Raw genomic sequence first — 18,343 nt, 5'->3', positions numbered from 1 at the left:
GACTTCATTAATGTGTTTACTTGTCTGTTAGGCAAATTATTGCACATTCTTCATATCTAAAAATTTTTTTAAAGTTAATAACTCTTCATGGAGGAACAAGAGATACCTGTCAAGCACTGTTGAATTTGAAAATTTAGATGTTATATTTTTGACAACCCATTTTGCAGGTCTGAATGAGTTTTGACTTTTTGAACTTCATTTTAGTACTGCTTGAGAACATAGGATTATTTGTGTTTCTTTAAACTAGGTCAAGAAGTATATAGTTAGAATCTAGTCATTAACAAAATGTTTTTCTGTAAGACCATGAACTACTTTCTTTATTTTCCCACTTTTGACTTGAATCCTTATGGAGCCTTTGAGAAAGATTTTGGAGTGTTTTTAGGTCATGGAATATTTAAATTAAACTGGCAATGAGAAAGCAGGTGCAAAACTACTGATTAAAATGATATGGAGAATCAGATCTGATTCAACTGTTCTTCTTTCTCTTTCATACTCTACTAAAGTGCCAATAGCAGAATCTTATTAATGGTTGGGTGTTATTTCTTTGGCACTGCTTCTAGAGTAAGAAATCAGGTAATATTGTCATCGGATACTCCAGGCACTCTTCACTGGGAATATAGGGTGAAGGAAACACATAGGGGTAATAAATCCATTCAGACATGAGAAGGAATGGATGAGAACACTGCAAGTATAGAAAATGCTTAATTTTGCTCTTCTTTGGGATGAAGTAATCCCCTTTTTGTGACTAAATTTTGAGCACCATGTATTGCCATAGCCATTTTCTTGCCTGGGATCTCTACAAAGGTGCTTGGATTTTGTATATTTCTAGGTAATTGTCCCATCACAGGAACACCATCTGCCTTTTATTTACAAAGGCAAACTTATGCAGATGTATTTGCATTTCATTGGAATATGTAAAATTTTTAAATATATATTTTAAAATATATACTTATGAAAATATGTAAGCTATTGAAATATAATGCATTCCATAGTATTCCATAATAAACATGACATATAAATTCATCCAGTGAATAACTATACATGGATGAGTAGATTGGAAGACTGGGGTGTAGAAAGCACAGTTAAGACAGCATATGAAGCACACATGACCATCTTATTTGTTCTCCTAGCGTTGTTAGTCCAGACTTTTCTGCCCACCAATAGGAAGACTAACTGCCACACGTAGAGCAGCTTCATAGATTTTTACATTGATTATTCCGTAATATTATTAGTGTAGTTTATGATAATGTGGGGTTTACATAATTTATATATATATACATAATATATATATGTATATATGCTTTGTTTCATACCAATTTTAAACTGCCCAAAAGGGCAACGTTATTTGGCCCAATTAGTTTAAACACCAAATAGTTAAGTTGTGTTGTTTAACCTTCCGTGGACAATATACAGATTTTTGTATATATACTTTTTTTATAAAGGGAGTTAACTTTTTACTTAAATATCAGGTAGATTTACATATACCTCTGTAATGTCCAAGTCATGGAATATCCCATACTTCAAATAAAAGGATTCCTAATGTCTTACAGAATTTTCTTTCAAGATGTGAGTTAATTAATTAACTTCTTTTTGTTATTAAGCAGACATGATGTGTTTATTGTATTTGGAGTATTTCTGAAATACATGTATACTTCAAAAAAGTTTTATGTCATTTTCTGCTTTCATTCTTGTTCCAGTAATTGGCAGTATTGAGAATGTCACTGTAATTCAACTGCTTTATTGTTGAATATAATTTTTTAAAACTGTATTATTGAAATGGTCATTATCATTTCATACAATCAAGGCATTAAGAATAGTGAAATAGATTTTACCATAAAATCAGGGACACTATAGAGTTCCTATCTAAAAGAACATCATAATTCCCATCAGTGTTTCTCAAAGCTTTATCTGGTTGAAACCAAGATGCATTGCTCTCAGTGCTTTCTCTCTCACCAATGGAAGAGACTGAGTGGTGGCCTGGATAATACCTTTTCTTCATTTCTCATGGTCACAGCAATGTACAAAGACCTCCAGACTTCCATACCATGATTTGCATGCTCAGCAGTCTGACAACATTTCCAGGTGTTTCTATATTCCTTTCATTTCTCCACCCTTCTTTTAGGGTAATTATATAAATTCAGAAACACTTTCTCTGCTACTAAAAAAAAAGTCTCTATTTAGAGGATTTGTAAATATAAAAGCTCAATTACCTCATCATTAATCCCATAAACTGAAGTAGGTGAACTTAAAACTTATTTTAACAAAAAGGTTCTCCTGGTATTATTAATTTGTTTAGCCTATTATTATTATTATTTTTTGTGGGGGAGGGTCCAGTCGTGGGACCTGAACTCTGGGCCTGGGCACTGTCCCTCAGCTCTTCAGCTCAAGGCTAACACTCTACCTCTTGAGCCACAGCCCCTCTTCCGGCTTTTTTCTTTTTTGCTTATGTGGTACTGAGGAATCGAACACAGGGCCTCATGCATGCAAGGCAAGCGCTCTACCACTGAACCACCTTCCCAGCCCATAGACTAGCATTATTTTTAAGTGATAAATTAACTAATCTAAGTGAGAGATTTTTTCAGTATTTCAATTCAAATATTATAGATGGCTTTATGTCCTGAAGGCAACCCCCAACGGCTTCATTCCTTAAAAGTTATTGCAGAATAACTTGTTACTTGACTGGGAAAATTTACATATACTGGTTCCAAAAGTAAAAATGAAAACTTTAAATGAACACTATAATTTTTATTTGTTGCTTTCTTCCTTTTCACTTAAGTAAATTTGTGAAGGAAGTACCTCTTTCTTTTTACTTCCAATTCCATGGCAGGGGTGGGACGGAGATAATTGTAATTCTTGAAAGTTATGTTGTGAAAAAGTAGCTTGAGTCTTGCTTCAAGTGGTAAAGCTCCTGCCTAGCAAGTATGTAAGTCATGAATTCAAACCTCAGTCTCACTTCTCAAAAGCATGTTATGCTGCTATTTTATTGGAGGAAAAAATGCAAATGCAGAGAATCAAATTAAGCTTTTATTTATAAAAGTGAAATGGGAAAAATAAGTAAACTACAACCATTAGATTTTTCGTGTGTGTGTGTCCCAATACTGGGGCTTGAACTCAGAGCCTCATGATCTCATTTGGCTTTTTCTCTCATAGTTGGTGCTCTGCCACTTGAATCACATCTCCAGTTTCAGCTTTTTTGCTGGGTAATTGGAGATTAGAGTCCTTTGAGTTTGTCTGCTCAGGCTGGCTCCAAAGTTTGATCCTCCTGAGAAGCTAGGATTACAGATGTGAGCCCCCAGCACCTGGCTCAACCATCCACTTTCACTTGTTCAATAAGACTTTATAGAATAGGTTTTAGATTTTGCCAAAAGAATCAAACTAGTTAAATAAGATAAATTTAAGGTAACATTAACAATGATGAATATTTTTAACTCCTTATATTATTATAGAGTCTCTTGTAAACTTCACTGTAGGATTTTCAACACTTTAAGGGGTGGGGGAACGATTATATTCTTTTAGTATATGTCATTAACTTCCAAATGGAGTACTACACAATTTTAGATACACATGTCCTATCGATTTTTTTCCAAAATTTCTCTAAGTTTTTTAACAAAACTATATAACAGAACTTTCAGTAGCTGTCTGCTAGAAAGTGACTGTAAATGGTCTGTCTTCTTTATGGTGAGGCCTCGCTTTCTTTAATAAAAGTCAATGTGTTTGAATTATATCAAGGGCCAAACAATATATTGAGTTTCAGTTATTCAGTATTATTATGAATGTTTCAGCTAAGAACAAATCAGTTTCAATTGCTTAAAACACTATTGATAGTATAGTCATCATCTAGTCTCAAGTAAAGAAAATACTCAGTTCAATCAAAAGAGTTGTTGTCATTCTATTTTTTTATTCTAAACTTTGAGCTTTAGGACAATATAGCTTTACTATTTCCTTATATATTAGTTTGTACTTTATTTCATTTATTCAGTTATTTATTCATTTATTGCCTAACTCTGTCCTTAGTGAAAGGCAAAGCTAATGTAAGAATATTTTCTCTATGGTTTAATAATGCTATCAGTTTGAGATTAGTTGACTATTTTACTGCTTCATTACACACATGTTTTTATGTTTGATGACATTAGTTAGTGGAAATACACTATTAAGGAGACTATCACCATAGACTAAACTGTTAATTCAGACTTATACAATTATAGCAATATTAGTAATAAGAGAAAAATGAGAGGATATTCCCATTAAACAGAAGATCATTGTAAAGAATATTGAGGGAATGTATGAATGAAATTTTTCTTTGAATTTTTATCCTACTCTATCAGGAAATTTTGCAAAAAGTTTCACTGTTCACCAGGAGAATCAAGATACTTGTATAGTGTTTGGGGATCTTGTAATGAGCATCAAAGCTCCTTCATATAATATGCCTGTGTAGGCTCCTTTTCCTTAAAAGCTGAGTGAGAAAGTTAGACAAATTATTCCATTCAGTGTAAGATTTCTATGAATTTTAAAGAGATAGCATGGCAAAATAAAAGGAACAAGATTTTGTATTCAAACTGACCAAGTTCAACACAGCATGAGCACTCATTAGCTCTGTGATTCTTATCAGTTTCTGTGATATGTGAATTCAAATTGTTTTCACTTAGAAATGGAAATTCATAATATCAAATTATTAATGCCATCACAAGAGTTTAATGCTGCATATAATGCAACCTCAAGGTAGTAAAGGGATTGTACCTAGGTACTCAACTACTGGTAAATACTTTGTCCAGTTAATATGAAATGGAGAAATGACAGCTTGACCTAAAACTAGAGACATTGCTGTTAGCAATGTACAATCTAGAAGATCAGTGATCAGAAGACTTATGAAGGAGTTCTGATGAACATCCTGAACATAGAGAATGGCTTTGATTAAGTGGTTGCCGAATCAGTCACTGGTAAGTAAAGTACACATCTTTCCCACTTCTCTCTGCAGGTGAACGCCCCTTCCACTGTAACCAGTGTGGAGCTTCTTTTACTCAGAAGGGCAACCTTCTGAGACACATAAAGTTACACTCTGGAGAGAAGCCGTTCAAATGTCCTTTCTGTAGCTACGCATGTAGAAGAAGGGACGCCCTCACAGGACACCTCAGGACCCATTCTGGTAAGTGCCATCTAGGTTTTGAGAAGAATGCTAAAATATGAGAATGCAAGAAATTGCTACGTAATTTTACTAAGTAATACAGTGTGGTTTGGAGCAAGGAAGTACCTCGTGAGTTTGTGTATGTTAAATAACCAATAACTTGCAGAGTGCCAAAGGCCCTTCTTGTTTTGAGTTATAAACCATTGTCAACTGATGAGTGCCTTATTCTTATTTCTGGATGTTGGAAGAAAATCAGCTGTTATATACATTTTCTATGATTTTTAACCTTATAATTATTAATAGTAGTGACCATAGTAAAATGGATGATTGAAGATGTAATGAAATGCCAGAATAAAATTCTACAGTTACTACAAAGGAAATGAAAACTGTGATTTTTTTCCTCTGATACAGTAATCAGGTTCAGACTTCAATGGCAGAGAAAATACTATTTTTAAACCAAATAATACTATACTCATTAAAATTTGGCTGTTAAGACTAATTATATTTTAACTTTCTTTTTGTTTCCTTGTTTCTCAAATTATATTTGTTATACACTATCTGAAACTTTTCTCTGCTTTATACATGATTTAATAATCTAGAGCATTTGGCTTTTTAATGCCAGAATAAATATATAAAAGAGAAAATAAGAATAAGAAATCTGAATAAATCCCATTTCACTGTTTGCATAAATTGCCATAACTAAGAAGTTAAAGGTAGGGAATTAATACAGAATGCTCTCAAACTAGTTTTATATGCCTTTTCTGTCTATAATGACACATTAAACTTTAATTTTAATATAAATATGAGGAAAGCATAAATTTTCATCTATGAAAGTTTATATTAAATATTCTGAAGGTAGTAAAGACAATGTTATCTTTCTTTACACTTTTTCCTGTCTTTAAGACTGAACAGAATTTTTAACATGAATGTAAATTATTTCAAATGATTTACACATTAAATGGTAAATCTGGGGTCATTTTATATTTTTATTTCTTATTTTTTTGTCAGTTGTGAGGTCTGAACTTTGAGCCTGGGCACTGTCCCTCAGCTCTTCAGCTCAAGGCAAGTGCTCTACCACTTGAGCCACAGCGCCACTACCAGCTTTTTCTGCTTATGTGGTGCTAAGGAATTGAACCCAGAGCCTCATGCATACAAGGCAAGCACTCTACCACTGAGCCACCTTCTCTGCCCATCTGGGGTTATTTTTTTAAATAAATTTAATGAAAACATTAAGACAAAATATTCTAAGTATGCATTTTACTTTCCTTCCTCACTCAAAAGTTATTCCATTTTGTTATTTCAAAATTATGCTAGGAAAATTCTCTTAAAATTATCTCTTTTGATTATTGAAATATACCTTATGTTGAAAGATATTTTAAGATGGGACATGTATTTCCTTTAGATAGCTATATATTTTGATTTATGAAATATTACTGAGTTAACAAAAATATACACAATGATTAGGATTTTATGAATATAAGCTTTGCTTCAACTTCATATAATAGTTAACTATAGTGCTTCATTCTTTACAGAGTTCTGTTTTGTTTTTAATATTACAGCTTATTATATGCATGTTATTTTATCTATTTTCATCAAGATATGATCCTTATAACTGCTTTGTGCTGTTTTGAAATATAGAATACCACACCATGATTTCTGCATATAAACAGCAGTGTCAAATAAATATGAATAAGAGAGTCGGGGCTGATTATAGAGAAGGTTCTCAGCTACTGCATCATTGAGTAATATTAATTTATTTTACTTCCAAAAGAATTTATATTAACCATCAGCAATGCTCTTCATAATAACTAGAATGTAAGACTTAGCTACTGAAGCCTATTTTTCTCTAATTAGTCAAAAATCTCAGAATTGATCTTTTTTTTTTTTTTTGTCAGTCGTGGGGCTTGAACTCTGGGCTTGGGTGCTGTCCCTGCGCTCTTCAGCTCAAGGTGAAGGCTCTACAGCTTGAGCTACAGCACCACTTCTGGTTTTCTGGTGGTCTAATGGAGATAAGAGTCTCATGGACTTTCCTGCCCAGGCTGGCTTTGAACCATGACCCTCAGATCTTAGCCTCCTGAGTAGCTAGGATTACAGGCGTGAACCACCAGTGCCCAGCTTTCAAAATTGATCTTTTAATTTAACTTCCTTCCTCTACTCATTTGCATCTTCTTCTAATCCTCTTTGTTTAGCCTAGACCATCCTCCTGGACAAAATAAGATTCATTATCTGGTAACCCAAGTCTTAATTCTTAGCCAGTTTTTGACAGTACTGTATTTCTTGGTTTACTCCAGTTCTTCAGTAACCAGAATTATAAGTTTGAAAAATATGACAATGAATCTCAAGAATTTCAAATATTTCTCTCTTGGCTCTGCTTAAAGTCAATTTGGTAATCTGGAAATATTATCAGCCCATTTCTTTCCCTATAAGTTCAACAACTTGAGATGTTCATAGATCTTAATGCAGCCATGCCAGAACTTAAAGATGCACACTTCTTTAAGGACTGAGATCTCCAAAGCTCTAATCCCAAGGTTTTGGGATAGAGAAATGTGTTAGAGTAACCACTTCTTTAACATCTCTATTCTCAGATTTAGTCATTCTGGCTATAGAAGAATGACTTTGGGCATATACTCCATCCTATATAACATCCGAAAACTCCAGGCTGGCATTCCTATAGGAAGCATTCCACTTGTAGGCCATTTTATCCTCCATTAGCCAGCTGGTTCTGATGATAGAGCTGGAGGGGAGACAAGAGAATTCTATAGGGTGCTAATCTTTGTTGTTGTTGTTTTTTGCCACTAAAATCAGTTTCCTGGTAGAAAGTAATGCTTAAGGAATATCACATGGGAGATTCTGTTAAATCCATGCATGAAGTGTGCAAAAATATATTGAAGGAGAAGGCAAATCTTTATCCTAAATGTCTAGAGATTCCTCTGGTAATAAAATTCTGTCTCCTCTATGTTGAAAGGAGTCCAATGTAAAATACTTGGCAATTGGTTCCCTATCAGGATCTCAGCATTTGAATATTTTAGCTCAGAACTAGAAACAATTAGATGTGTTACGTCCTTATAGTTGAATCCATATATAATTCCTATCCTTTCTCCTAGTATTTCCATGTACATGGCCCATCGAGCAAAACTAGGGCAGAAAGTAAACATTTGGCTTTACTTTTTCTAGATTATTAAGAATTTTCTACACAGTGGATATTCTGAAAAGGAATTAGTGTGACATATTACCAGATTTTGTACCAATTCTTAAAAAAAGGCATCCACATAATCCCCCCTACACCTTCTACTTCCAGTCTTCCACTTAGTTCTTTGAACTCATTGACCACATGGTCATGTGATGTATCATTACCTCACCTATCTCTTCTTCCACATAAAGTGTGCAATCAGATGTAGGAGCTGAAATCCTAGCTGCTGGGAGATAACCTCTCACAGCTACCTCAATGTTAGTCCCTTGAAGTGGAGTTGAAAGTACAGAGATCGCAGCTAGTGCCAAACACCATGCAAGTCATTTACAAATTAGGCCCACTTTATTTCCTTCTCTGTTAATTGTTCTAGGGAACAACCCAGAACATGATGATTTGTATTAAGGGAACAGATGTAGACATAGGATTAGCAGTTACTGTGCACACAAGTTATTTGCTTATCACTACATATGGCTGTCCCAAACTACTCGGTCTTACGTTAATAATAAAATAATATTGTACCTCTTATTCTCAGATATGTTGAATCAGTTCATACTTACTTCATGATGAATAGTTTGGTCTGCTTAATTGTTTGGAATTCTGTATCTGTTACCAAGTCTTAAAGAACATCCAGCAATTTTGGAGCTGCTTTTTTAAATGGAGAATTATTTTAAATTGAAGTTCTTTACTGCAAAACTATTAGGAATCTGCACGCAGAGCCTTCCACTGACAGAGATTTCACACATCTCCATTTGCCACAGATATCTCAATCATTGTATGTTCTGCCCTTAGTAATGACTGAAGGGTAGCTTTCCTTAAGACAGAATAATATTGCAAATCCTTTATGTCCCAGGTTCCTCTCAGAACTGGAAGTTCTGTAGTTTATGTAATGCATGTAGCAGTGCAGTATACCCAGGTGTGGCTTATGCTGCTTCCAAAATCAAAAGATGTCACCATGACTTGTGCCTTGTTTTACATCATTTAAAATAAGGGAGAGCAATATATCACTTACTATAGAAGGCCTGTTTTATGCCTATACTACTGAACATTTCCCATCTCACAAATGTTGGAAGTCACTGAACTTTCCTGGAGTTTATTCACTATCCTCCAGCATTTATCTTATGTAGGATCATGGATATCCACTACTTCCTTCTCACCAAACCCAATCAGTTTAATGTCATGAATATAATAGACTGGCTTGATGTTTTGTGGTACATTAGGATGAGCAAGTTTTCTCTACTTTATTATGGCAAAAAGAAAGTTGTCTAGTCTTAAGGTAACATAGTGAAAATATGCTCTCCCTATAGTATCAAGGCAAACTCCTTCAGAATCTTTGTTGACAGGAATTGTTTTAAAAGGAATTGAGTTCGTGGCGTTGTGTCTGAAGTCAAGATCTATGATAAAATATGCTCCAATGAATTCTTCTGGTAGAACTGCATTTGTAGTTGGCTTTATGATATGACTAAGTCTGCATTCATCCACAGATCATCTAGGTATATAATATGAATGTACACTCCAGACCTTTCAGTTTCTGACAATCTCACTCATATATGTAATTCATCCAGAGATGCATTACCTCACCTCTACCATTGCCCCATAACCTAGAACTACTAGTTTTTTGTATTGTTCATTTTATATGCCAGTACAATTCCCTAACACTCTGAATCAGATTTTGGAGTAGGTTTTTAGCTCTATTTGTTCCCAGGCTTAGGTAAATAAGGGATGTTTAAGGCTAACAGATAAACATTGTCATGTTCATCTCTGTTCTGACTTGAACATTCAATGCATTTCTTTGGTCATTTCACCTTTTTGTAGCCCTCGGGGCTCATCAGAACTAGCCCTGTCATACTATAAGCTTCTCTCTACACACACACTGCTGCTGCATTAGCATGTAAGTATCATAGCTTCCCAAACCTAACCTCTGGGTGATGACTGCCTACTGTTCTATTGTATTCCATTATTAGGTTGGCTATCAATACCATATTTTGACTTCTGGTATGATATATTAAAATTTTTTCTATGGTATTTTCCTACTGAATCCAGCTCTAGTGAGTGCATTTATATATATGCAAATTATGTGGGAAACTCTTAAGAAAAATATTTGGTATATAGTATGTATTTTATTTTATCTTTAAGTAGTTTTATAAATAGGTTTCCATCCAATGAATCAATGTATGAGTACAGTGCATTTTTAATCAATGTCACCTTTTCATCATTCCCCCTCAGTACTCTGTGTTTGTATAATTCCTGTAAATCTAATAATTTTTATTTGTAACTATATTTTCATTCCTTGAAGACATGAGGTAGTGTCTTGGTTTTTGATTGTATAGGCACAATAGTTGTGCCATTTTTAGATACTGGCTTGCATTTGTGAGCCTTCTACATACAGTAAACAATATACCAAATACTTTCTATGGATTCTTTAATAAAAAACCCTTTATAAAGCCTAAGCAAAAGGAAACATTTGTAGATTAGTAACAGTAAGCCTTAAAGCAAGGAAAGTGCTTTTAATGCTTACAGTCAGGCACCTGTGGCTCCACACCTGTAATCCTAACTACTTGGGAGACTACAGCTGAGGGAATTATACTTCTAGGCCAGTTTGGGCATAAAAATTTGTGAAACCTCTCTCAAGGAAGAGCTGAATATGGTGGTGTGCAGTTGACATCCCAGATACATAGGCCTATCACACTCTGGTACATAACTGGACAGGGACTGAGACTGTTTCTCTTAATAACCAACAATAGACAGAGCTAGAGGTAGGGCTCAGAGGAACAGCCTGTGCTTAGTCTCAAGTTCTGCTTGAGGTACCAAGTTCAAACTCTAGTACCATCTGTGCCCCTTTCCCCTCAAAAAAAGAAAAGAAGAAAATTCCTTACATTAAAAAAGTAAATATTGGTCAAGTGCCAGTTGTTCCTATCTGCAATCCTAGGACTCAGGAGGCTGAGATCTGAGCACCAATGTTGAAAGCCAGCTCGGGCAGAAAAGCTCTTGAGACTCTTATCCCATTAGCTACAAAAAAGCCAGACTTGAGCTGCGGCTCAAACCACAGAGTGCTAGACTTAAACACAAAAAGTTCTGTGTCAGCACTCAGGTCCTTAGCTCAAGGGACCCCCTCCCAAAAAAGTAAATATTACCTTTTTATCATATGTGCATTTAGTAATTTATCTTTTGATATAAGCCCAGCTCTTTTTATTCAGAGAGGAATTTAGTTTTTGAGCAGTATACAGTTTGTCTGGCCTAAACCACTGCCATGATATGTGGTCTGTAATTTTATTTTCAGTTTCTTTAAGAACTTAAAAACCTCTATTTTGAGATCTAATTTCAGGAATTTTTTGTGATTATCACTGCACACAATCCAATTCATAAATTAATTTTATCAGCAGCTCATCTTCATTGAACTTTTTTTTTTCAGTACCAGGGTTGTAACTCAGCTTTGCACTTGCAAGTACTCTACCACCTGAGCCATACTTCTAACTCTGGTTGCTCTAAATTATATGTGTGTGTATGTGTGTATATACGTATATATATATATATATATATACACATGTATATATATATATATATATATACATGTATATATATACATATCCTCTTTTGTTACTGGGGACACCCAGACTGCAGCCCTTCTATTTATACTTTTCATTATACCTGGTATGAAAAGCCTCTACCACACACCCAGCTTTGCCTATTGCAAACCCCTATTGGGGTTTTATGAACTTTTCTGCCCTCCTAGCCTGGAACCAGCATCATTGGGATAACAGGTGCACACAACCATACCTAGCTATTGATTGAGGAGAAGTCTCACAAATTTTAATCCAGGCTAACTTCAAACTATAGTCTTCTATGTCAGTTCTCAAGTAGCTTGAATTATATGTGTGAGCTACCAGCATCCAGCCTATTAAATATTTTTAAGTGAAAAAAACCATTTAATTAATAATTGCCTTTTTATAATATTCTTCATTAGAAATCGAATATGTGGGTAGTTATGTATCTATAAGTTATGCATCTATAAGTCTGGCTACAATCATACTTGACTTTAATGACTATACAGTTTATCCCCTGGAGTTCAACTTGGACCTCCTGAAGCTCCAAGAATTTAGTGTTTCTGGTTACTCGTGTCTAAAAAAGGAATGGACAGGCTGGGAAGGTGGCTCAATGGTAGAGTACTTGCCTTGCATGCATGAGGCCCTGGGTTTGGTTCCTCAGTACCACACAAACAGAAAAAGCCAGAAGTGGCACTGTGGCTTGAGTAGTTGAGTGCTGCCTTGAGCTGAAGAGCTGAGGGTCAGTGCCCAGGCCCAGAGTTCAGGTCCCACGACTGGAAAAAAGAAAAGGAATAGACAATCAATGGGAAATCAGTTGAGTGAGTTTCATCCTATTCATGTTATACAAATGAGTAGACAGGCAGAAAGAAGTCACACAGAGCCTGGATTCCAACCAAGGCACTACAACTGCAAAATCTATCCTTTGCAGATTTTGTCTTGTTATTCATAAAACTGTTCCATGGATTTATTCTATAAAACATGAACTCTTATGAAGTAACTGCAAATGAGAAAAAAAAGAAAGAAGGCTTTCTAGAAGGTAAAAGTCAAAACATACATGATTAAGAATAGTCTTGCTATGAATTAGCTGTAGCATTTGTCTAGTTATTTGATTAGCTCTTTAAGTCTCTCCTTGCCACTAATATTAATGATTTTTTCCACCTGAGTGTTACCCCTAATCAGTCGTCACAATAAACTTTAAGGAGTAGTGATCATTCCCACTAAACTTTCATAAATTTTTTTATAAAAAACTTTTTATATAAACTTTATATAATTCATTTTCACTTGTAAAATAGTTTTATATGAAACATTTAACATCATAAAGATTTTGAGTCTGCACAGCACAGGTTTTTCTTCCCTACTGTTCTCTGCCACCTCATGTATACGACACGAAATTTAGATAACTTATTAACAGTAGGAAGGAGGAAAGGAAAAAAAGAGAAATAAATAATTGAGATATACTCACAATAATGTGTAATCTAAAGATCACAATCAAGTTTTCAGCTGAATGAGCAAATGAGCTATTGTTTTCAAACCATGTTCCAGATATGTTTTATTTAAAGTTGTGGGCAAAATAAAAGTTACTCTTGCTATTCCATAATCTTGTGATATGCCATACAACCATATAAATTCTGTTTATATAAGTTTATATAGCTTACTTTATGTAAGTTCACATTGGGCATTAATGTGATTTGGTGATAAATCAATGAATCCCTGTTTTTTTACTACCCTTGTCTTTTTTATTTTAGGTTTTATAAGCAATTACAATCCTTTCATTTGAAAGGAATAGACTAGTATGGGTTTTGTTGTTTTACTTTTGAGCAGGGCTGAGAGTAGACTCATGGCCTTGTGTTTATTAGACAAGTCTTCTACCAATTGAGTTATATCCCCAAACATTTTGATTTGTACTTTGTTTTTGAGCTAAGGTTTCACATTTTTCTCAAGGTTGACTTTGAACTGAGATTCTTCTGCTTCTGCCTCCTTAGTAGCTGAGGTTATTAACATGTCTGTCTTAATTAATGTGTTTGTCCATTATATTTTATTCCATGTAAGTGTATTTATTATATCCAATATTTGAAAGAAATAATATTTTAAGCCGTGTACCATTATTAATCCAAATAATACTTACCATACATGTTGTTTTTAAAATTATGAGATAAACTACAATTGCATGTTTTGTCTAGTTAGCAGTTCAGAAATATTTCTCATATACTTTGATAAAGTATAAAAAGATGTAAAGGAGAAGCATGTTTTTAATGTCTAGAAAACTTATATAGTACTTTTAAAAAAATTAAATAGAGAAAAATGAGTAAGACTTTCTATCATGAAATAAAAATACTTATGCTATGCCCAAAATTTAAATTTGACTATGGAATTTTACTGAATTCAGATTACTGTGAATAATTATTACTTAAAGATGGAATCATTTACAAAAATGCAATCATTTTAAGACACATGAAAGAAAAAAATCTTATTATTCTAAGGTCATGCATTTTCCTTTATATTCATTTCCAGAAAGTCAACATTTATCTGTACCATATTTTTAACATGTATATTACTTCTTTTTTAATGGGATTTGACCTCAAGGCCTTGTGTTCTCCCTTGACTTGCTTTTATATGGCTGGTACCAAATAAGCCAGTCCTCCAGCCCAGCATTTTGCTAATTAATTAGAAATGGAGTTTTGGAGACTTTTGTGCCCAATCTGACTTTGAATTACAGCCCTCCTGGTCTCAGCCTCCTGAGAGGCTAGGATTACTGATACATGCATTGACACCTGGAAACATGCTTATTTCTTGATTCTGAGGTATTATTCAAAAATATGGAAAGAAAATATTAAGTATACAGCTCAGTGTAGGAACTGTTTTGTTTTTGCTCATTTGCAAACAGAATTCCTTCATATTTTTCATAATACTTGCTATTAGTTTCTAAATAGCTTTCAACTAAATATTTAGTATATCATTTTGTATTTATATCTATCGCATTCCAAGCTGGCTTGAGCATACAGAAGACTTAAAAAATAAAAATAAAAAAACACCAAAAAATGGAGATAGATGGGGTTTAATAAGTATCTAACTTATTTCTAATCGTGAAAATCTTGATTTTTCTACAACAATACTTTGCAACCTATTCAATGTTTGACAGATTTCAGTTTAAGCAGTTGGTTGTTTATGTCTAATTGTCAGTTTAAAGCTATTTTGTCCTATAAAAGGAACTGGAACAGATGTTCCACATAAATGTCCATCTGTTAAAATAACAACAACTTCCTCTCTATTGTACATTTTTAGATATCTTTATTTCTCTATAATCCCAATGACTATATTTTATCTACCAAATAGATCAGAATTATGGAATATTAATATTAGTTCCTAATAGTTTTCAAAAACTTGCCAGTAAAATAGTACACTGATTTCTTAAAACTCAATTGAGTTTGCCATTTTAAATATTTCTATTTATGATGGGAAGGAGAAACAAAGGAGGAGGTTACAATGCTTGATAAGAAATGTACTCATTATCTTGCCCATGTAATTGTAACCCCTCTGTACAGTATTTTCACAATAAAAAAAAGTTAAAAAATATTTCTATTTATATTTTTATCTTCAGTTGTGCCTTTACCTATCATGAAAAAACTCTGATAAAATTAGGTATTATGACCTACTCTTCTTCTAGGTATATTTGCATAGTTACCTTTAGTACAGTTTTTAAATTATACATGCCCTTGGAGAATCTAATCTGATAGGATAGCTTCTTTTGCTTCTTGAAAGTTCTTAAAAATAAAACTCAGAATTACTATCTGGCTTGGTTTTGAGATAGAACTACAGTTCTATGATCTAACATCAATTGCTCTAGTTTTAAATCTGATATAAGACAGGCTGCTTATTGGTCATAAGGAAGATATACCCTCAAAAATATTATCATTTTTTACTAAGTAATGCCTGTTACCATATTATTTTTAAGCCACTCATTGGTCAGCAGTTCTGTAAGTTTAAGCTTTTTCTTTTCTTTCTTTTTTTTTTTTGCTGAGAACATGCATTCTATAATTTTATTATTATGGTATTTTTTATTGTGAAAATACTGTACAGAGGGGTTACAATTACATGGGCAAGATAATGAGTACATTTCTTATCAAGCATTGTAGCCTCCTGCTTTGTTTCCCCTTCCCATCCCTTCCCATCCTCCCCCTGCCCCAGTTTAAGCCTTTTCTAAAGGATGCATGGCATTTGTGGTTACTCACTTCCTTTTCTAATATGCCGTTTCCCATTTGGCTTATTATATTTTCCTCTTTTATTGTTTCAAGGTTTCTTCTGCACTCTTTTTTTGGTAAGTCCTGTCCCTAATCCAACAACCATTTATCTCAGAATTCCTTAGTCTTGTGATGACTGCCACATAAAAGTACATAAATGACATCATTGGTTTATTTAATATGCAAAGTGTTTTGTAACAGGTGTTGGGTGCAGGTTATAGACCTTTGGATATTAAAAGTCTGCATTATTAAATGAGTGTGGGAAAAAATTTGAAAATTAGGTACTTGAGTACAAGGTTATTATAATCAGTTGTTTTCATGTTTACATGACACCATGACTTTTGTAGAAGATTTGTTAAAGAGATCTTAAAGCAAAAATCTATGGTCCCGTGTAATGATAGGCACCTGGGATTAAGTTATGCAGGCTCAAAAACTGGATGTAGTGTGGCCCATTCATAATAATGTTGGCACATTAAGTGTAGTATAATTTGTCCTGCAGGCTTCCCATAAGAAGGAATTGTTTTAAGCTGCTCTTAGACCTGGCTCTTGGCCCATTTTCTGGGTGAGCTCCCAAGTGTAAACTTTCCCCACCCTCACCCCTCCTTCCCTTCCTGGAGGTAGTTGATAGCAATGAACTACACTGGTAATTACCCATGCAGTGTCACTGGTGAAAATGACTTGCATAGCTGCCCAGGGCTCATTTTGCCCATTAAGTACTGAGCCTTTGCACTGACCAGAGGGGATAGGACCAGTATCTTCAATTTCCAACTCTTAAACACACATATGAGGCCCAGCTCATAGAAATATGATAATTAGGTCAGTCAGACAAACTAATAGACAATCACAGCGACTTCTACCTTATAGAACAAATCTTTTTTTTTCCCCTCAAGACCAGTAATTGTTACGTATGTAGCTTACAAGTTCTTTACAAAGTATATAAAAATTTTAATAGTGGGCCTGGGAAGGTGGCTCGGGTAGAGTGCTTGTCTTTCATGCATGAGGTCCTGGATTCGATTCCTCAGCACCACATCTGCAGAAAATGCCGGAAGTGGTGCTTGGCTCAAGTGGTAGAGTGCTAGCCTTGAGCTAAAGAGCTGAGAGACAGCACCCAGGCCCAGAGTTCAAGCCCCTCGACTGACCAAAAAAAAATTAATAACATGTATAACATCATCTTTTACAAAAGTCACTAGCCATACTTCCTTTAATTTCTAAAATGAATTATTGATAAGTCTCTACTTTGTAATGTACATTCATTTGGTGTACCTCTTTTCATTCTAGTATAAAGTCATTTGTTAAATCAATGTAGAATTCTTTCCTCTTTATCTTTCTCTATTCTCTGAAGTCCTAATTAAATGGGTAAGAATCATGATTCTCGTTCCCATTGTTCTAAATGTTCTCTAGATATTTTACAGACTGCAGAGTTTGCTAGTAGCTTTGCATCCTTGTTGGCCATAAGTGTGGACAATCTTAACTTGTTACCATTTCACATTTTCCCTTCTGCACCAATTCTTCAACCTGATGTGTTTGTAACACTGTGGTAGAATTGGAGAGGCTGCATGCCAAATACATTGCTCTTGTAGTGTCCAAAAGAGCATATAGCAACACCTTTGATGGAAAAGATAAGTTAAATTTTTTGTTTTGTTTGCTTTTGTTACGTTTAATAAGCTAACCTTCACATGATTGTTTATGTGAATGAAACAAACTTGTTCATCCATAGCCTGTACTATTCTGACTAATCTTTTATAAAGTTGCTCAAATAATAGAAAATCAAATAAAAATTATAAACTAAGCCTCACTCATTATCAACATATAAAATATATTTAGAATATATTTAAAATTGTACTTAAGCTACCATCAATCATCTGTTAGTATCCCATTAATTTATACAGAGCTATGGTGATGACAAACTAATAGATTAAAATTGAAAGAACCTATATCTGGCATCTCAAAACAAGATATCTTATTTTATATTTTCTCATCTATCTTTATCCTTTTCCTAATGTACTGACTGATTGAATGAGTAAACACTTTTATCTGAATATTCTGACATGGATTAGAAAGTTTAGGATTAGTGGAGGTCAGTAGTATTGGGGCATACTTTCTAATACATAACAAATATTAGTGTTTAATTTTTAGATTATGGATTAAAGTATTGTTATTTTGTGATTAGCATTTTTTATTTTACAGGAAAGCCAAGTTTTAAGAGGAAGATTATCTAATCTACCCATGATCTATTATTTTACTTTTTTTT

The 18,343-nt window shown here is 34.0% G+C and overlaps 1 protein-coding gene across 3 annotated transcripts in view; it reads left to right on the top strand.

Annotated features, from left to right (window-relative positions):
- Ikzf2 (IKAROS family zinc finger 2 (Helios)) overlaps nt 1–18,343 on the top strand; it is a 157,053-nt gene that overhangs the window by 102,141 nt on the left and 36,569 nt on the right. For all 3 annotated transcript variants that reach the window (XM_013010996.1, XM_013010987.1, XM_013011005.1), the window contains one exon: nt 4,976–5,143. In XM_013010996.1, the coding sequence (XP_012866450.1) occupies nt 4,976–5,143 (168 nt within the window). The remainder of the gene's footprint in view (nt 1–4,975; nt 5,144–18,343) is intronic.

This window comes from Dipodomys ordii, unplaced genomic scaffold (genome assembly GCF_000151885.1).
Source record: "Dipodomys ordii isolate 6190 unplaced genomic scaffold, Dord_2.0 Scaffold1, whole genome shotgun sequence".
Taxonomy (NCBI): Eukaryota; Metazoa; Chordata; class Mammalia; order Rodentia; family Heteromyidae; genus Dipodomys; species Dipodomys ordii.
The sequence above is the reverse complement of the archived record's forward strand: the minus strand, read 5'-3'. Positions and strand labels throughout refer to the sequence as shown.